The 21850-nt window shown below is 36.5% G+C and overlaps 2 protein-coding genes and 1 non-coding gene across 3 annotated transcripts; 1 reads left to right on the top strand and 2 right to left on the bottom strand.

The window, feature by feature from the left end:
- Window positions 1-2593: 2593 nt before the first annotated feature.
- LOC111794049 (dehydrodolichyl diphosphate synthase CPT3-like) lies at window positions 2594-6247 on the top strand. Its single transcript, XM_087123479.1, has 2 exons — window positions 2594-2742; window positions 5267-6247. The coding sequence occupies exons 1-2, from the start codon at window positions 2738-2740 to the stop codon at window positions 6171-6173; spliced, it is 912 nt and encodes a 303-aa protein (XP_086979605.1). The 5' UTR covers window positions 2594-2737; the 3' UTR covers window positions 6174-6247.
- Window positions 6248-8796: 2549 nt separating this feature from the next.
- Window positions 8797-8867, bottom strand: TRNAG-GCC (transfer RNA glycine (anticodon GCC)). The gene has a single exon. It is a non-coding gene; the product is annotated as a tRNA-Gly (tRNA).
- Window positions 8868-10149: 1282 nt separating this feature from the next.
- On the bottom strand, window positions 10150-21330 carry LOC111793803 (dynamin-related protein 3A). The gene is made up of 19 exons (XM_023675852.2): window positions 20727-21330; window positions 18198-18480; window positions 18092-18120; window positions 17914-18015; window positions 17558-17626; window positions 17416-17475; window positions 17017-17130; window positions 16627-16675; window positions 16394-16503; window positions 15857-15949; window positions 15324-15416; window positions 15104-15241; window positions 14291-14404; window positions 13410-13449; window positions 12862-13016; window positions 12625-12771; window positions 11721-11773; window positions 11523-11622; window positions 10150-10924 (listed from the first exon to the last, which is right to left on the bottom strand). Exons 1-19 carry the CDS (start codon window positions 21084-21086, stop codon window positions 10682-10684), a joined length of 2352 nt encoding a protein of 783 aa, XP_023531620.2. The 5' UTR covers window positions 21087-21330; the 3' UTR covers window positions 10150-10681.
- Between the last annotated feature and the right edge of the window lie 520 nt (window positions 21331-21850).

Raw genomic sequence — 21850 nt, forward strand, 5'->3', positions numbered from 1 at the left:
CACGCAGATAAACGACTCTTGGTTGAGTCGGGTTAGGCGGGCGACTTGAGTCGAGGGTATTGAACCAGGTCACGCCATGGTTCTTGGGTCAGACGAAGAGGGTTGGACCACAAGCCAGTTCTTAGGTGCGGGTCCGATTCCTCTGACTAACTACATGGCGACACGTGATTTCTCTCTGCCCCGACGTGTGTCTCTCTCATTGACATCAACTCAGCTAGTCGCACGACGCCATCCGTCACGTGGCACCTGTCTTTCGTCCTCGTGCCTGTGCAGAAGTCCATAATTTATCACGATTTTCAATTCTTTCTATCTTTTTAAGTTTTGCATCTTTTTCTACCTAACTCGAATCAACTGGATTACTTCACCTACTTTTTTTTAAAAAAAAATTCTCATAATTAATAAACCACAGAAAAAAAAAATAATACTCAAAGTAGAAATTAACTCACTTTCTCTAACTTCAACTCTAAATGTTAAGCTGTCCCTACATTTCAGTACAACAATGCCGTATACAAAAACCTAATTAATTAATTATTTATTTATTTATTTAAACTCTTTAATGAATTATTTACCAACCGACTATTAATTAAATTTCAACTCTTCACAAAACGTCATATTTATAATTTTTTCTTAATTTTTATCAAATATATCTATACTGTATCGGTGTTCATATGACCCAATAATCTAATTAATCCAGACTACTAACTCAAACTATATTGGTTGGGTTGTGTTACATTTTAGTCGTATCCAACCCGACCAGTTTGACCAACAAGAAAATAGGGTTATAACCCAGCCAACCTTAGTATGAATATTAAAAATATTCGACGTTTGTAGTCGATATTAGTGATGAACTGTGACTTGTAAATGTTTTTTTTAATAATTAAAAAAAAAAAAAACTTCCAATCCAACCAAAAAAATAGAGGGTTGAATTGAGTCGAGTCAGGTTGTGAACTCTAGAACTGTAACAAAGGAGAGAGACGGTGAGATACAATGTTCATCTTGTATTTGTCTTAGTTTACCAACCAGCAAGCAGCGTTCAAAACTGAACCTACACCTATCCCTTCTTTCACGGTAAACTACTTCACCGTTCAGTCTCTTTCTTTCATTGGTTGAGTTTTTCAATCAGTCAAAGGTTTAAGGTTCTGTCTCATTAATCTTTCGTATTGATCTTTTACAGTTCAGGGAGAGTCAGTTCGTTCAATCTGTCTCATTAATATCTTCAAACACTGTCAAAAAGGGAATATCAGTGTGAAGTAGCTCTTTGTCGAGTTACGAGGCGAATGAGCTTGGCCTAGTTCAATCGGGTTGCTTGGGTCATAAATCCAACCAACTAGAACTTTTGTGTCGGTCTAAAAGATTTTTTTCAATCCAACCCGTGTACACCGCTAATTTCTCATTATTTTATTGCTATATTAGATAGTAAAATATAATTGAATATATTTTGAGTTTTTTTTTAATTATATTTTTACAAAGTATTTAACACATGCATAAATTTAAGCTATTATTTTTAAGTTAGGTTTGGTATTATCTCAAAACCCTAAATAAATTGACATTTTATTGCTATATTAGATAGTACAATTAATATAATAACTATTATTTATTAATAGTAAATTTGTTTTAATATAATTGTCTTTTTTTTTTTTTTAGATTTTTATATAAATAAATTAATAATTTGATTTGTTTTATTTGAAGATAAGATATTAGTAGAAAGGATATTGACATTCGAAATAATAATAAATGGTATATATATATATATATATATATATATATATTATTTATATATATATATATTTTTTTTTTTTTTTTTTTGCTCGAGGACTAAAAGTTACATTTTCAAAGTGTAAGACTAAAATATAATTTTAAAACTATGATACCCGAGTAAAGGAAGGGTACACGAGCTAAACGAGACTACATCCAAATAAGAGTAATTCTACGAATAGAATGACTAAGAAACACTCGGAATTGAGAGTCACTGCCTATGTCAACAACAAGGTGCACATTTCTTTTCGGTAGCTCAATTATAGTAATTTCATAGTTAAACGTGCTTTGATTGAAGCAATTCTATGCTAGGTGACCTCCTAGCAATTTTCCTAAGATGCATGTAGACAAGAACATGCTGAAAGAACTCGTGTTGGTTTGTGGGGATAGTTTTCACTCTTAAAAGCAATGAGTAAGTAACAAACTCGTATTGGTTTGTAGGGATAGCCTTCACTCTTAGAAGCAAGGAGAAAGTAACGGACTCGTGTTGGTCTGTGGGGATAACCTGCACCCTTAAAAGCGAGGAGTAAGTAACAGACTTGTATTGATCTGTGGAGATAGTCTTTAATCTTAGAAGCGATGAGTAAGTAACGGACTCGTATTGGTTTGTGGGGATAATTTTTACTCTTAGAAGCAAGAAGTAAGTAACGTGCCCATGTCACAAGAGACACAGGGGAATATCAGAGCTATCAGGTGCCGAATTTGAATTCCAAGTCTCGGACATTGGTCGTAACAAAATGGGTCGGTTTATTTTTTTATTTATTAAAAAAAAAAAACAACCATTTTGTTTATGGCTATTAAATTATGTATATATAGGGATTCAATTAGGAGACAAATTCCCCATTCTCTTCCTCCGCATTCTTGGCCGTCCTTCTCCACTTCCGGCGGCCTTTCTTGGTCGCCATTCCCGCCGCCGCCGGATCTCTACCGGTGGCGATTGATTGGGTTCATTTGGGTGTTGAAAAGGGTATTAAACTGATCAATGAGGTGTTGTTCTTATTATCATTTTTGCTACTTCTTCATTGCTACTCACTATGAACGGCCAATACTTCTTCCTTTTATATTGTTTATCGACCTAAGAGATTAAGTGTTTTTTTTGTTTGTTTTTTTTATCACAACTAGGGGTGTACATTCAACCCGACAATTTGGACCAACCCAACCCGAACTATAAGGGTTGTGTTGGGTTGGATTAACATTTCGGATAAGGTTGGGTTGGGTTAGATTGGATTAACATTTCAGATAGGGTTGGGTTCATTTTTCTGAAACCGAAATGGATCGATTCGATTTCGAGTTCGTGGGACAAAATCCTCGGGCGACCCGATTAAAATAAAAATATATAAAGTATATTAAGAATCTTAATGGGTTGGCCAGAGTGATACTTTGGCTGGTCTAGCGAGTCCCACACGTTCCACTTCAGACTAAGATATATATATTTTTTTTTAATTGTTGGTTATATACAATACCTTTAAACTTCAAATTTTTACAGTTTTAATTTCTTTTTATTATATTTTCGTTTAATTTCTTTTTATTATTTTGTTGAATTTCTTTTTTATTATTTTGTTATTTTATTATTTTTAGTTAAATATATTCTAAATTTTTTATTATTTAAATATATTCTAAATTTTAATGTATTTATTATGTATGCTAACCTTATTATAAATATATTCTAAATTTTTTATTATTTAAATATATTCTAAATTTCAATGTATTTATTATTTAGGCTAACATTATTATATCCCAATTTATTCGTTAGACAATACCTTTAAATTATTTTTAGGTAAACGTATTTATTATCTATTTATTATAACATTATTATATCCTAATTTATATATATTTTTATTTTTCTGGAACATTATTATATCCCAATTTACATATATTTTTATTTTTTTTAATAATTTATAACTATCTAACGTCCGCATATTTCAATTAAAATATTTTTACATATTTTTTATTTTTGTTATATACAATACCTTTAAACTATTTAGTTGTCTTAGTTTGATGTCAACGTTGAACTATGTTAATACGTTAGAATTTTCGCTCCTTGTCTTTTAATGAATTTGTTTTTTTTTTTTAATCTATCTTATATTTTTGTTACTTTAACTAATTCTAAAAAAATATCAGTATTTAGTTGTCTTTAGTTTTATGTTGAACTATGTTAATAGGTAGAATTTTCGCTTTTTTTACTGAATTTATTTTTTTGTATGTGAATAATTATAGATTGATTTGTGTTTATCTGTGAACTTTTAGTATATTTTATATAAAATTGTATCCGAATAATTATAAAATGTGAATTAATAAAACTTAAAAAAAAAAAATGAGAACCCAACCCAACCCAACCCAACTCGGACAACCCACCCGACTTTTGGGTTGGGTCAAAAAAATCTATCAACCCAACCCAACTCGGTCCATGTACACCCCTAATCACAACCCATGTCACCGTTTTCGTATAACTCGTTAGAGATGTCCATTTAACATGTGAGATTGGAGTCACGGGTCAACCTGTCTAGATTTCTACTTAGTTAAACTAAGTTAAGGGAAGGGGTTATATTCCCCATGTTTGTCCCTGCCTCTCGTTCCGTCCAAATTCACTCTGGATGGGAATCCACTTCCTAGTTTCCCATCTAGATCCCGCTCTGCCCCAAGACATCTCTAATCAAAACTAGGAAACAAAATGAAAATGATTGAGTTTATTAGTATGTTTTACTTTTCTTAATTAAAAAATTATTTTAAACATAATATACCCATATATATTAAAAATGAAGAAAAATTTTCGGCTTAGAATTTGATCCTCCCAAATTCTCAATATGACTCCTCCCCTAAACCTTGAGAAAATAAATGGAGAATTTTTTAGGGATGTGAATTGAAATAAGAGACGAGAACGAGGAGAAGAAAGACTTTCCCATCTCTACCCGTTTCATGATACCACAAATGTGAGATCCCACATTGATTGAAGAAGAGAACGAAACATTCTCTATAAGGGGGTGAAAACCTCTTCCAAGCATAAGCATTTTTAAAAGCCTGAAATGGAAAACCAAAAGAGGATAATATTTGCTAGTGGTAGCCTTGGATTGTTACAAATGTTATCAGAGCCAAACACCGGGTGATGTGCCACTGAGGAGGCTGAGTCCCAAAGGGCGGTGTGCCAGCAAGAACGCTAGACCTCAAAGGGGGTAGATTGTGAGGAGACTAAACTACGAAGGGGGTAGACACGAGGCGGTGTGCCAACAAGGACAAAGTTGGGCTCAAAAGGGGAGTGGAATGTGAGATTTCATATCGGGATTCTTTATAAGAGTATGAAAAGCCAGCAAGGACAACGTTGGGCCCAAAAGGGGAGTGGAATGTGAGATTTCATATCAGGATTCTTTATAAGAGTATGAAAATCTCTCTCTAACATACGCATTTCAAAAATCTCGTAAAAGACAATATCGACTAGCAGTGGGCATAGACACGTTTGTCCAAATGTGGAGATAAATATACCAACTTACTTAATAAATCTTGGCTTCATTGACAGGCCCTTTGCACCACACATCAAACAATCAAGCAAAATGAGAATTGGAAACGTGTGGATGAGCTTTTGGGTTACACTTACTCGGATCTTAGAACATGCCATTAATTTCATTAAGAGAAGTACCCTTAAAATTCTCTCAATGGGTCCAATTCCTAATCATGTGGCATTCATCCTTGATGGGAACAGAAGATTTGCCAAGAAACAAAAGCTGGTGAAAGGGTTTGGCTATAGGTTTGGGTATATAGCTTTAATGTTCATGCTCAAGTACTGCTACGAACTGGGCGTGTCGTATGTCACGATCTACGTCTTCAGCATTGACAACTTCAAAAGAAGCCCACAAGAAGTTGATGCCGTGATGGATTTGATATTGGAAAAGGTTGAATTGTTAATTAAAGGAGAAGGGTTTGGGTATGAATATGGAATAAGGCTTCACTTCTTGGGAGACTTGAATTTGTTGAGTGAACCTGTGAGGGATGCTGTTGATAGAGCTATGGCAGCCACCAAGAACAACAATGGAGCTGTTCTTGCTATCTGTGTTGCTTACACTTCCACGGATGAGATTGTTCATGCTGTTGAAAGGGCTTGTGAAGAAAAATGGGATGAGATTATGAACTCAAAAAGAGTAGCTGTGGATGAACATGGGGAGCTCAAGTTGATAACATTAGGCGATGTCGAGAAGCATATGTATGCTGCGGTTACGCCCGATCCCGAGCTCTTGATTCGCACGTCGGGAGAGGCTCGTTTGAGCAATTTTCTCTTGTGGCAGACCTCTTGTTGTTATTTGTATTCTACTTCTGTGCTTTGGCCAGAAGTTAATGTTTGTAATTTTATGTGGGCAATTTTGAATTTTCAAAGAAACCATTTTTATTTGGTTAGGAAAAGGAAAGAGTTAAAGGTTGTAAGAGAGTGATTCATGTTCTTTTGGAACACTTCTTATATATGTTGGATTGTAATAATTGAGATGAAATGGTTTACTTTTTTGCCTTTTTGGTCCTTTCACAAATTACTCTTAAACATATTTTAAACTATGTTCTAAGTTAATATACAACTTAGTCAGCTCATAAATGAGTTTGGGTTGTTGTAAATGGTATCGTAACTAGACATGGGAGATGTGCCAGCAAGGAGGCTGAGCTCCGAAAGGGGTAGACGAAAGGGGTAGACACAAGGCGGTGTGCCAGCAAAGACGTTGGGCCTCGCAGGGAGTGGACACCAGGCGGTCTGCCAACGAGGGTGTTAGGATCCAAAGGGGTGGATTGGGAAAGGTGGATACTAGGCTATGAAGTGAAGACGTTGGGCCACGAAGGAGGTGGATTGGGAGGGGTGGACACCAGTTGGTGTGTCAACGATGATGTTGGGACCCGAAGGGAATGGACACTAGGCGGTATGCCAGCGAGGACGTTGGGCGCCAAAGGGGGTGCATTAGGGGCTCCCACATTGATTAGAGAGGGGAACGAGTACTAACGAGGATGTTAAGGGGGGTGGATTGTAAGATTTCGTATCGGTTGGAGAGGAGAACGAAACACTAATTATAAGGGTGTAGAAACCTCTCCCTAGTAGACGCGTTTTAAAAACCTTGAGGGGACACTAAGTGGTCCAGCGAGGACGCTGGACCCTGAAGGGGTGGACACTATGTGGTATGTCAACGAGAACGCTGGGCTCCGAAGGTGTGGATACCGGGCGGTACGCCAACGAAGACAGTGGGTGTCGAATGAGGTGGATTGGGGAGTCCCACATTGATTGGAGAGGGGAACCAGTACCAACGAAGGCGCTGGGTCCCGAAAGGGGGTGCATTTTGAGATACCGCATCAGTTGGAGAGAGGAACGAAACATTCTTTATAAGGGTGTGGAAACTTCTTCATAGAGGGTGGATTGTGTTATCAAACGCAAAAGTCATTATCGCATGGTTTGTACCATGGGAGGATACTATTCTAGTAGTAGACCCTTCAGAGGGTGTAGAGGACAATATCTGCTAGCTCATATACAAGGGTGTAGAGACCTCTTCAGAGGGTGGATTGTGTTATCAACTATTCCAATATAGTTGTTGAAGCAATCCCATGGGATCAAACCTGGGTCTATACATACAACTATTCTACCACTAGACCACGGGCACTTCTTCAAACCAATATAGGTGTCACAGCAATCACCCGACCTTTTATATTAAGTCCAAAAGTTCTTATATGATATTATCATAAAATAGAATAAATGTTGATTCGACACAGAAATCATCATCGCATGATGCACCAACTGAGAATCGAACTCGGGTCTGTACCGTGGCAGGGTACTATTCTACCACTAGACCACTAGTGCTTCACCAATCCAATATAGGTGTTGCAGCAATCACCCGACCTTTTATATTAAGTCCCAAAAGTTCTTATTTGCTTCGATGATATTATGAGAAAATAGAATAAATGTTGATTAACTATTCAACACAGAGATCATCATCACATGATGCACCAGCCGGGAATCAAACCCGGGTCTGTACCGTGGCAGGGTACTATTCTACCACTAGACCACTGGTGCTTCTCCATGCAATATAGGTGTCGCAGCAATCACCCAACCTTTTATATTAAGTCCCAAAAGTTCTTATTTGCTTCGATGATATTATGAGAAAATAGAATAAATGTTGATTAACTATTCAACATAGAGATCATCATCACATGATGCACCAGTCGGGAATTGAACTCGGGTCTATACCGTGGCAGGATACTATTCTACCACTAGACCACTGGTGCTTCTCCATGCAATATAGGTGTCGCAGCAATCACCCAACCTTTTATATTAAGTCCCAAAAGTTCTTATTTGCTTCGATGATATTATGAGAAAATAGAATAAATGTTGATTAACTATTCAACATAGAGATCATCATCACATGATGCACCAGTCGGGAATTGAACTCGGGTCTATACCGTGGCAGGATACTATTCTACCACTAGACCACTGGTGCTTCTCCATGCAATATAGGTGTCGCAGCAATCACCCAACCTTTTATATTAAGTCCCAAAAGTTCTTATTTGCTTCGATGATATTATGAGAAAATAGAATAAATGTTGATTAACTATTCAACATAGAGATCATCATCACATGATGCACCAGTCGGGAATTGAACTCGGGTCTATACCGTGGCAGGATACTATTCTACCACTAGACCACTGGTGCTTCTCCATGCAATATAGGTGTCGCAGCAATCACCCAACCTTTTATATTAAGTCCCAAAAGTTCTTATTTGCTTCGATGATATTATGAGAAAATAGAATAAATGTTGATTAACTATTCAACATAGAGATCATCATCACATGATGCACCAGCCAGGAATCGAACTCGGGTCTGTACCGTGGTAGGGTACTATTCTACCACTAGACCACTGGTGCTTCTCCATGCAATATAGGTGTCGCAGCAATCACCCAACCTTTTATATGATATTATTATCAGAAAATAGAATAAATATTGATCCTACCACTAGTGCTTCTCCAAGCCAATATAGGTGTCGCAGCAATGTTAATTAACTATTCGACACAGAGATCATCATCGCATGATGCACCAGCCGGGAATCGAACCCGGGCCTGTACCGTGGCAGGGTACTATTCTACCACTAGACCACTGGTGCTTCTCCAATCCAATATAGGTGTCGCAGCAATCACCCGACCTTTTATATTAAGTCCCAAAAATTATTATTTGCTTCGATGATATTATCATAAATAGAATAAATGTTGATTAACTATTTGACACAAAGATAATCATCGCATTGATGCACTAGCCGGGAATCAAACTCGGGTCTGTACCGTGGCAGGGTACTATTCTAACACTAGATCACTGGAGCTTCTCCAAGCAATATAGGTGTCGCAGCAATCACCCGACCTTTTATATTAAGTCCCAAAAGTGATATTATTAGAAAATAGAATAAATGTTGATTAACTATTCGACATAGAGATCATCATCGCATGATGCACCAGCCGGGAATCAAACCCAGGTCTGTACCGTGGCAGAGTACTATTCTACCACTAGACCACTGGTGCTTCTCCAAGCAATATAGGTGTCGCAGTAATCACCCGACCTTTTATTTATTTCGATGATATTATATTAGAGAATAGAATAAATGTTGATTAAACTCGAGTCTGTACCGTGGCAGGGTACTATTCTACCTCTAGACCACTGGTGCTTCTCCAATCCAATATAGGTGTTGCAGTAATCACCCGACTTTTATATTAAGTCCAAAAAGTTCTTATTTGCTCCGATGATATTGTTAGAAATCGAATAAATGTTGATGACCCATGTTAACAACTATTCTACCCATTATTTTTTTTAATCAATTTTAATAGTTTGAGAGTACTTCTAAAATTGTTAAAAATTATTTTTTTACTGTATTCGAAATCACTCTAAAAATACAACATACTTTTAGTTATTAAAACTTATTTTGTATGAGGTGAAATCACATCTAAAAGTGTAGAATTATCTCAAACGTGCCATTAATCTCAATATAGATATCACTTTCACATAAACCGCTGGACTTTTATTGATCAATGCATGCATTCACACGCACATGTAATGAACTTGAACCTAACTCAAGTTCATTATTTGAAATATAATACCTTTCATCTTTTCACAAAGTATATTTCAGTTATGGAGTAGTTAATTCTTAGTAAAACTATGTATGGTAAATGACATATAAAGTAAATTATACAGTCATGTACAGTAAAAAGCTAGTTAAATACAGTAGATGACTAAATACTTTATGGTACTCTGAAAATCGTAAATCTATATATAGTAAAGTGCACCATATATATACTCCATTAGGCAGTGCTTTGAAACCTTTAGCCAACATTTCGAGTGTGTGCCTAACTAACAAGTACAAGTACGGGAGGGGGAGGGAGAGAGGTTACCTTTGATCATTGGCAAGATTGGAAACAATCCTTGAGTGCATAGCAGAGCTTGAAAACAGCTCATTATTTAGTTACACAAGATTACCTCAAAATTGCAATTACAGAAGTTTGGGCTGAAAAGCCACAAGTGATGTCCAAACATACAGAAACCCCTCAATAAGATATGATGTGAAACGGAAAAAGGGGGGAAATTACAATTGATGAACACTACGCAGCTGCAGAATTGCCCATTGATTCCAAACAAGATCTGAACAATTTCACTGTCAATATATTTTTACAACCAGCTGCCTTCCCAAATGGAGTTAATACTTCATCTGCTCCCTATTTATTCTAATACCACCCTCATAAACAATGCAATCTAACACAAAAAGTTGTTTTATCTTCTATGTTCTTGAATTTTCTTGTATGTTCTTGCAGTTAGTAAAAAGAGATAGCTTCCCAACTCCAAAATCAAATATATTGCGTTCATTCAGTATTGACTGGACTCTTATGCACAATCAGAAGTCTTACAGATTGGTCGACGCATAATATTTCCAGGCGTTTACGAGAATCTGCTTCCGTTTAACTCAGCATTAGCATGGAATGGAGACAAATGCTCCCCTGAATGAGATGACTTACGGGATTTCAGGTGCCCTGGAGAAGCAGAATATGAATCACTGGAACTGAATGTAGAATACATTGATGATGTTGGGAGTCCATGGATCCTCGGTAATCCGGTTGGATCGGCACCGACGTTGTATCCCTTTTCGACTGTTTCAGCCTCCAAAGGCAATTCATCCAATGTCTGCAATCATGATATGTTCATATATATCTTCATTCGTGCTAATGTCATGATCAAACAGCATACTGAACTGAACAATTATTTCAATAGGAACCATGATAGAATCCTCAATAAAATTTGTTCTTTAGTCGTCAATCTTCTTAATATTTACTGTCTCGTGCCCCTTGGTTTTTTTGTTTCGTGAATAGTTCGTCTAATTATGAATCCATCTCTCTTGAGCTTTATTGAAAATAATAATACAGGAAGAATACAAAGTAATAGAAGTTTCAGATAGCTAAAGAACAAAAATTGTAACAGCCAAGCCCACCGCTAGCAAATATTGTCCTCGTTGAGCTTTCCCTTTCGGGCTTTCCCTCAAGGTTTTTAAAACGCGTCGGGAAAGGTTTCCACACCCTTATAAAGGATGTTTCGTTCTCCTCCCCAACCAATGGATATCACAAAAAGCAGAAAACCAATAAAAGATTAAGGCTTTTCATCGTATATTATTCATATTTTTGCTTAGTTTGTATCTTTCGATCTTAGTCTATTGTCATTTTTTTCTTGTTAAAAATATAAAACGACACAAGCATCACCACTTGTCATGTGACCAGGAAAATCATACCCGAAAAGCCTGTTGAAGTACACGGAGAGTTTCCCTCGTACGCTTTCTCTTCATTGCCACTTCATCGGGCTCCTGCAACATCTCTTCAAACAGGTTCTCTCTGTTTTACAATATTACACCAAAACATAGAACACTTAACAAAACAAAAAAAACATAATCCATAAGACACAAGGTCAAAAGCATCCAAAAGCAGAATACCTGTAAAGTTTTTTAATGAATACATTGTGCAGAACGCGTTTTGAATGGTTTACCTGAATCAAACCAACCAAAACATAAGCACTAAATATGATCCTATTTAGTTGCTTTCGCAAAACAGCATGTTCTACTCCCACTCGAAACAAAGAACAAGAACAAAAATAGACAGAAGGAAGTATCCATCACTAGGTAGGTCAGATATCACAAAACATGTCGCTAACTTGTCTAATCAACCATGCTCCTATGAGTTTACCCTTTCTGCCTAGCTCAAAAGTGATTGGTTAGATTGTAGGGCTGTTAAGTTAGCTGGTCAGTTGTCACATAAACTTGTGTTGTGATTCGTTGAATTCACTTGAAAATCCAATACTTCAAATTATCAGGCAAAAGAAGATGAACGAGGGGAAGGACAAGTTCCTTAGCTACACCTTAGGGTCAATAGCAACAAAGTATGATGATAAATAATTACCCCCTCAATTTGTTAGTTGTTTCTGATTAACATATTGTTTCTTATTCACCAAGTGTTCTCTAGTATAACATTTCCAATTTTGATGGTACTTCCAAATCTAACAATAATTCTTTGTTCAAGTGTTCTTTGTTCGATTATCAACTTCATTCAAGGAAAATAATTCTTTGTTCAAGAAACAAGATCAAAGAGATAAATCTAATGAATCGTTTGAACAAGAAACAAACAAAAAAAGACTAAAATTCAAGAGATACACACAAAAGAACAAAACTGATGATAAAAAGAACGGATGCATTTTAATGAATTCATAACAAGAAAGCAAGCAATTGGTTTTTGAGAATCTCATTGATTCAATTATTTAAGAATCTCAAAGCTTCCCTTCCAGTATTTAATTGAAGAAAAATATGATAGGAACTGGCAGTATTATTAAAGCATTAAACTTACCAGGAAGTGCATGATGGTTTTAGGTACCAAGTCCTCTATATTCTTTCTAACAATGTCATAATAGGATCTCAAAAGCAGTTTAGTTATAGCAATTTCAATAGCCTCCTGCTCCGTATGGGTTTCTGAGGGCCTCAAAACAGTTGGTGGCTATAACAACATAAAACCTGTTAGCCAGGTTAAATCAAACAGTGTGGAAAGATGAAAATCGATTCATACGATTGCGGTATTATGACTAACCTCTCTCAACTGGATCATTGAGAAAGATTGCTCCACATTATGAAGAGGCTCTCCAAATGGTTTTTTTGATGAATTTTCTTTAACAGAAGTACGGTTATCACAACTATTACTACCAAAAATAGATGAAATCCCCCAATTAGAACTCCCTGTGCCTCCTGCAAGTTAAAGGACGCAAGCATTCATATTGATGAGGAAAAACCATAAGAATTATTGATAAAAATGCAGAAAATAGTTAATAGATTAATTCATATAGGCCCTTATGCAACTAAATGCACATCAATGAGAGTACTCCAATAATAGAACCAGTCATCTTTTATTAAACTGATGGCTGTAAGGGAGACATTTCCACTATATGTATAATATTTGATATTTTCTTTTTGGTACAAATATATAAATCTTTTGTTTTCAGATACTTCTTTAAATAATTTTTGGAAATTAGAAACAAAATAAAACACTACAAGAATATTATTAAACATTTTATTACATGTGTTTAGCCTTCGCATTAAAAGTTGGTGTTCATAGACAAAGGAGAAGAATAGTATAATTACCAGACAAAGTAACTTTTTCACCTTCTGCCAATGGACGAGCCTGTTAACCATAACAAGTAAATATAAATAGTATAAAAATGTGAAGGCGAACACTAGGCAATAAATTATCATTTTAACTGATTATCCCGTGTGCAGCCTTATCAAGATCTATACCATCCTAATCAACACAAAATTTAGTATTAAACAAGAACCACAAACTAGGCAACTTTTTTTTTTTTTTTTTTTTTTTTTTTTTTTTTTTTTTTTTTTTTTTTTTTGTTCTAAGGAACAAGATGCTGTATTCAAAAGAGAGCCAACCACAAAGTATCCTAGGGGCGTTGGTGGGTAAAGGAAACCCGAGCCCAAAGAACTACAAAAGAAGAGTCTTTCAATTTTTAGTATGCACTAGAAGACCATGGATACAAAAATTTCTTATGGGTAACACCAGGAGAGTGTATGTTACAAACACTATCACAAAAAGAATCATTGGCTCCTGGGTGAAAGACGTCTCTTCTTCGATATCAAAAATCATGTAATTTTGCTCCTTCCAAAGCAGCCATCTTGAAGAGGTGAAGCATAAGCCTCAGTTTTGATTAAAACATTATACAAATCTTAAATTTTGGTGATCAAGTGTTTCTAAACATAATACTTATATAGAAGTACATTAAAAAAATCACGTCGGTCAGTTGCCACCTAAACAAAAATTCTAGAAGGATATCTTTAACATCACTAATAGGATTGACTTATTATAGCTCGACAATAATTGATATCTCCTCCTTTCTTTGGGGTCAGACGTTCAAATATCTATTCACCACATCTATTGTACTAAAAATATATATACATTTCTTTATTTAAAAAAATAAAGTAAAAAAAAAAAAACGATAACCAGTTGTCGCCTTTACCTTCTGTCTAGAGATAGGCAGGGAAACCCTAGAAGATTTGACTTGTTGCAATGCAATCTCAACAGCCTTGCTCCCACCAACAAAATTTGGGTGTGAAGTGTTTATGTAGTCCATCTGCAAATACAAGTACAATATGCATTCATGGTCAAACATTTAATAAAAATAAAAGGCAAAAGCTGGTAAATAAAAAATCATTAACACAAGTTATTGGAATGGAAAGGCCAAAGAAAACAAAAATTAAGTTCATACTAAAACTTCCGTTCAAGAAATTTAAAATCAATGTCCATTGAGAAAATGGCATCCAATTCAGGGACATCATAACTTTTATGATTAATTCGTCTGCTCCATCACATAAAAATAGTAAAATATTATCAATATAAATTGATTGGAGAAGATTACACAGTACTTTCTTGGATATTAATTTATGGATAGAAAACCAAGAAGGAGTTTGCCCTTATGCAGTAAACAGAATCCTGAAGTGACCCAAGTATTCATGAAACTACTTGACCGACTCCCTTGCGTATGGGAATCAAATTACCACTACAATGAAGACCAGCATAAACTCCGAAACAAATAATATTTCTGACCTCTGGCGTGTATTTCATAAAACTATAGCGATCGGTAAAGTTTTATCTAACAAATTACGTGTCACAAAATCCATAGTTCAAATAGACCGATAATTATACCAATCCATATTTTCCAAAATAAGAAAAATATTTCAGCTATTGACTTGTGTGGTTAACCAACACAACATCAAGATGATTTTGTGTATTTGTGGATGAATCACCACAAAATCAAGCATAGATGACATACCTCCACATCGATGATATGCCCAATCATAGTCTCCGAGGGTTCAAGACCTTCTCGCAAAAAATTGCCCATAACTTCATCCATACGCTTTCTTAAAACAGGAAATCTCTGTAGTTCATTTACCACGCAATGATGGCTAATCTGAAGAGAACAACCAATATTAGAAAACTATAAGCAAGTAATAATAAAATCATGCACAAAACGCAGCCAAAACAACAACCACCTTAACTAGTTCCTCATATATCAACCTTGCACACTGAAGGCTTGGATCTAGTAAGCGAGCTATTTGCTTGCGAATAAGAACTTCAAAAGGAACCTACACACATTGAAAGGTCAGATCAGCATCAAAATAAGGCGAACCCGGACATGTCATGGCTAAATTCTATCAAGCACGGTGTAACCACTAAGATTTCACAATACCTTCACATACTAGAAATAAGTATAATGGGACATAATGAAATATTAACCTCAAAGTGCACTGTCTAAAAATTCTTTTATAATTGCAATTTATTGTATCAAAGTTGAATTAGCACTCCTTTTTGATAGCTCATTTGACTCTGAGGGGTTGTTATCCCCTCTTTTGTATTCCTCATATATTCAGTGGTAAGGAACTAAACCCTACTAAGCGGGTGAACCTAATGTCAAAACTTGAAAACATGCATAAAATGACGAGTTCTGAATTTATCTCATAAAAACAGAAAGTACAACGACTATAATGAGCAATATAGATTGGGAAGACAAAAGCGCATAACCTACTTCGGGTACAAATAAAGCAGATTTAGGGCCAGTTGCATTCTGGATAGCAGTTCGGATGTCATCATCAGTTAAGTTCTCACATGGATCCACTTCCTGCAAGTAATATTTCAGTATCAGTGAGAGTTAACACTCCCCCATTACTCTGACGGCATTAATTGCATGAAGAAATAGCAAAGGACTACACATAAATCAGGATACAAGTTACTGAGATGGTAAAAATGTAAGCATTTAAAAATCTGCCCAGATCAATAGTCCATCCAATACAAGATCAGACAGCCGAGCAGAAGATCAGCCAAATGAACAAATGTTTCTAGTTTTTTCACTCAGTTATTTTTATTCTTATGTTTAGGAAGTAAAGAAAGATGGAAAGTTTTGTCACATGTTTCACAAAAATGACCGCAGAAGCAAGCAGCTCATCCAATCAAATGAAAGATAAGTACGAGTCTGAAGATTTTGTTTTAATTATTCCATGAAGAAAACACTAATGAGGACCCAAACCATGGAAATTCACTACCAAGAAAATGAAGCCGGATGTACCTCTAAACTCTTCACGAATATTGACTGGAAAATATAGTGAATACGAGCACCACCTGAGAGCTCAGATGTTGACATTTCTCCATTCTTCCCGTCAACCATTGATGCAAATGCTGTTTCCAACAACAAATAAATAATTCAGTGCTTAAGCAGAACGTGGCTAGAATTGTAAAATGACAAGCTCAGCTTGCATGTTGCACATGGAAAGGAAAAAAAGAAAGTGAAATCACACTAACCTTCACAATATTTGGATAAAATATTCAGAAGTAGAGCACCTTGACCAGCCTAATCAAGCAACAATAACATCACAGGGTGAAACCATTACCCAACATCAAGCCGAGGAATTTTTAACTACATTGAAGTTGCGATCGCAAAAATAGAACAGAAGCTGAGGAGACTCTTTAGTTGACAACAAAGAAAAAGGCAACAGACAAAGTAGATTTGCTCAAGCATGGTACGATTAACTCAATGACACCACAGAATACTTTATAAGACTCAAAATGCAATGTGAGACCATCAATAATTCATTGTGGAAAATAAATAAAAGAACCTCAAACAACAAGGGAAACTTTCTAACTACGTAAAACCTCTGAACCATAAAAATAATCTTTAGCAATCAAATACACCTTTGACTCCGTTATATCTCCATAACTGGCATGCTCTTTGGCAGCTGAAACTAGTGCAGAGCTTATGCGTGACTTTAACCCAGGTAGAATTGCCATGATATGTTGCACTAAAATCTGCAACAACAACAACAAAAATAAATAAATAAATAAAAATAAAAATAAAAAAAGAGAGAGAGAGAAAAGTGATTAAAAATTCAAATCAACAATAAATTCATAGAATTGGATCCGAACTTTAAGAGCTTGAATTAAATGACTGACAAAAAATCACAATCAGACAGTAAATTTGAAAATCATTCAAATTAAAGGAGAGTGTTGGAGAGAGAGAGACACTCCGAGATAAAAGGTTAGCTCACATCTAGAGAAAATATAATCCCACATCCAAATGCCCAATTTTAATACCTGGTTCAGCTTCTTGGCCAATTGAGGAACACCACAACGATCAGCCAGACCATCATATACCTAAGTAACAGCTAAATCCATGAATAAAAATATGTTCAAGAATCCTTCCTCATTGTATAACAAGGGTATAGCATAATCATACTGGATGGCTGCGAAAAAATTTCTCCTCAGCTATAAGTGCATCTTTGATACTCCGGTTCAGTAAAATATCCTGGTTTAGAAATGAAATCAACAGAACTAATCGGAACCATTGCACCAGAAATAGAGGTACGTCATAAATGAGCATATTGTGAAATAGCCTTAGTGATCATCATTGTTCCCTCTTGGTTATGTAAGACTTGTTATAAAGATACATGATAAAAAATGAAAAACAAATCCCTAGACAAAGCTGACTACTAACTTGTAACTAGGGAAAAATAAAAATAAAAAGATTTAAAAGAATAAACATCAATTACAAGAGTTTGCAAGAGTTTGCATCCTCGTCAAGTTTGTAAATACCTCCTGACTTCGATTCACAACGCCGAAGTAGCCAAGTCGCAAGGGAATCACTTTTCCATACAAAAGGTTACGGGCATCAGTGCCTCTATCCATTATGTCTAGCTGTGATAACAAAGAAGAGAACAATCAGAAACTGATTTCATCAGCAAAATAAACATTTACTTAGTAAACTTATAACCTTTGTGATTATCCCAATCGTTCTAATACCTGTAAACACATGAAATGCATGAGTTAGACGGGAATAAAGTGCTAACTTGTAGATTAAATGCTGTGGAATAACTTACCATCAGGATCAGCATTTCCAGCAATCTGAAGAGCATCTGAGTTAGCTAAATCAGAATTTGCTGGTGTGACGGCAAGAATCAAACAGCTTGGAACTTTAATGTAGGACATAATCATTGTCCTAATGCGAGCTTCAATATCAGAAGGTTGATCCCCAACTGGGACTTTTGTTATACCAGGAAGATCAACCAGAGTTATATCGAGAACATTAGGTGAAAAGATCTTCAAACGAATTTGCTTATCTGAGACACCTTTATTTCCTCCAGCCTCCCGATCAGTCTCAGCCTACAGCATAAAAAAGAGCACATTGCAAGTTGGAGATTATTATTATGCTTCCACATACTCTAAATGCAAGATGACGTGACTCACTTCAGCAGATAGCTAGAAGGAAAAATATTGTATTGACATGTATGAAATCTACAGAAGAAAAGATTAATAAGTATGCGCCCTTTTTTATTTTTGTTCTTTCCTTTTAAAAAAAATGAAGCAGTAATTACCATCAAGTTGATAACCGGGGAAGAATAATTTCCTAGGCTCTTTAGAAAAACAGAACAGAAAGCTGCATAAAATTTAATCATCTCGGATCGTTTTTTCCCAGGAGACTTGCTTTCCATCAAAAATTCAATGGTTCCTTAATATTCAAGGGTGCCATCAAATGGCTTTAACTACGTTGACCCATAATATTGCAGATTTCTATTTCAACCCACTGCCACAAAGCAACACATAACTTCTTTTTCCTCCTTTTTTTTCCCCCTTTTTTGCTGCCAAATTGAAAACTCAGGCACTACTGAAGCCTTGAAGTATTGAATTTCAAGCTTTCCTACTAAAAACAATGAAAAATAACATATAATATAACTGAAAGTCTGCAACAATATGAATTAATAACCAGGTAGGGCCATATTCTTTGGAGTCTTTCAGTTGAATTTAAGCCTTCCATAAAAGCTGACTAGACCAGAATATTACATTTTCAGGGACCTTAAACTTTCTACAATGCCGGAACAAAGCTCTTCGGCATAGTACTATTTGCTTATTCACATAAAATCTAAGTGATCATCCGCCTGCATCCCATCAAAGATTGAAATGCCTTCCTTCAACCAGCTTTAATGAATCATACACATAACCATTCTTGCATGCCAGTTGGTTATCTGGCTCTAAAAGTGTAACGGCCCAAGCCCACCGCTAGCAGATATTGTCCTCTTTGGGCTTTCCCTTCCGGCCTTCCCTCAAGGTTTTTAAAACGCATCTGCTAGGGAGAGGTTTCCACACCCTTATAAAGGGTGTTTCGTTCTCCTCCCTAATCAATGTGGGATCTCATAATCCACCCCCCTTCAGGTCCCAGCATCCTCGCTGGCACTCGTTCCTTTCTCTGATCGATGTGAGACCCCCACCAAATCCACCCTCTTCAGGGCCCAGCGTCCTTGCTGGCACATCGCCTCATGTCCACCTCCCTTCGGAGCTCCGCCTCCTCACTGGCACATCGCCCGATGTCTGACTCTGATACTATTTGTAACGGCTCAAGCCCACCACTATCAGATATTGTCCTCTTTGGGCTTTTCCTTTCAGTCTTCCCCTCAAAGTTTGCAAAACGTGTCTGCTAGGGAGAGGTTTTCACACCCTTATAAAGGGTGTTTCGTTCTCCTCCCCAACCGATATGAGATCTCACAAAAAGTCTTGAGCTTTACTCCATTTTATTCAACATTCAGAGGGGTTGTATGACACTAGGGTAAAGAAACGCCATGATTGATCTCTAGATCCTTCAACTCGTTCATGTTTAAAGAAGGTACTCATTCATTTGTAAGTGTCCCAAGGGGAAATTTCCTTGTAGACTTAGAAGTGGGAGGAACTTGGCCATACACGTCCCATGCTTTTTTAAGATAAGAAGCAATCTCATTAGTATGAATGAGATCACAAACAGCTCGTAAAGAAGGAAAAGAGTAACTGCACCAACACAAAAAGAAAATATGTGCAAAAGAAAGAAAAATATAAAGACTTCAAATACCATGTAGAGGTGGTAAAAGAAATTAAATCCCATATGGCAACTAGACATTCTTCTTCGAAGTGAAAGAACTTTGTTCCTTTCCATCCAAACTTGCCAAAAATGAACACTACACTTATTTTTGCAAGAGATTTCCCTTGCGCTGTTGGATCCTCATAAGCAGAAGATCATCAAAAGCCAGTAGGTTGAATTGGGGGAGGAAAAATTAATCTGGAAAATGTTGAAAACAGTCTCCTAAAGTTCGTTTGAAGGAACGGTATACTCCCCAACTTCCTCTTCCTATTCACTTTTTAGATGTTTTGGTTTCAACCTCACAAGTACCCGAATTTCAAATCTAATGAAACAATCTACCTGACATATCAAATAGTTCGGGAGCACTTATACAGCTTTCAGCTTTGAAAGTTATCTCAATTCGGGTTGATTATACTCGATCAAAACAGGAAATGATATTTCAGAAGCCACCATGTTTAAGCTTTAAATGCGCAAAGAGTTCAAACAATGAAAGAAGACAAAGAGTCAGAAACACAAGCCTTACACGAATTTCCCTCCGAATTTCAGAGAAGTCGTAAAATTTCTTCCCAGGTAGGTGCAAGAACTCCCCATACTCCTCACCAGTCTTGGTCTGCAAGAGCTGAAGCACCAATGGCCGCCGCGTACAGATATCGGAACCCCTAGGCAGAAAGTCACGACCGACGAGGGCTTCCAGTACGCTCGACTTGCCACTGCTCTGACTACCGACGACAGCAACCTGAGGGAGCTCAATGGTGGATTCGCTGCCCAACTGAGCAAAAATGTCCTGGAGCTTGTTCACTATAGGGATGACGGAGTTGCCCAAGGGAGCAGCAGCAGAGGAGGAGGAAGACGAGGGAGAGGGAGGCACTTGTTCGTTCGCCATGGACGACTGTGGATTGGGCAAGGATGGAGTCGGGGTTTCTTGGAATCGTTGAATTGATGAGAGACACGGTTTGAGGAGATTGAAATTGGTCGAAAAGTTCAGAGGAAGAAGAGTCTTGCGGGTCTCCGCGGGAGAACGGCGGAGAGAATCAACCGCGGTGGAGGACGGCGGTGGTGGACATACAATCACGCCACCCTCTGTGTTGGCATATTTCGGTCAATAGCAATTCCACGCCTCTAATAATAATTAATTTTTTAATCTATTTCACAACGAAGATTTTTCTTCCCAACTGAATAATATTTTAACTTTACTTGTTCGACCTAATTCTGTGATACAAGATTCGAACAATAGTTCTGTGATACAAGATTCTAAGCTTGTTCGACCTAATTCTATGATACAAAAATCTAAGCTTGGTTGACCTAGTTCTGTGATACAATTGACACACTTACATCGACTTGTCTAGTCATTCAATTCTACCTCTCCTCTCTAGATTAACTTCTGGCCGTCATTCAATTCTACCTTTTTTCTCTAGATATAATCTCGATTCAATTCTACCTTTCCTCTCTAGATTAACCTCTACAGTCATTCAATTCTACCTTTTCTCTCTAGATAAAATCTCGATTCATCGTTAACTTTCAATAAATTTAATTTAAATTCTAAAATTATTAGTTTAAGGTGTTAACATGAGTTTTTACTTAATTAAATTATATTTGGTTTTTTCTTAATATTTTTTTATTTGTAATTTTTTTAATTATTTAATTTAA

The sequence above is a fragment of the Cucurbita pepo genome, chromosome 4 (genome assembly GCF_057944985.1).
Source record: "Cucurbita pepo subsp. pepo isolate OVF chromosome 4, ASM5794498v1, whole genome shotgun sequence".
Lineage (NCBI taxonomy): Eukaryota > Viridiplantae > Streptophyta > Magnoliopsida > Cucurbitales > Cucurbitaceae > Cucurbita > Cucurbita pepo.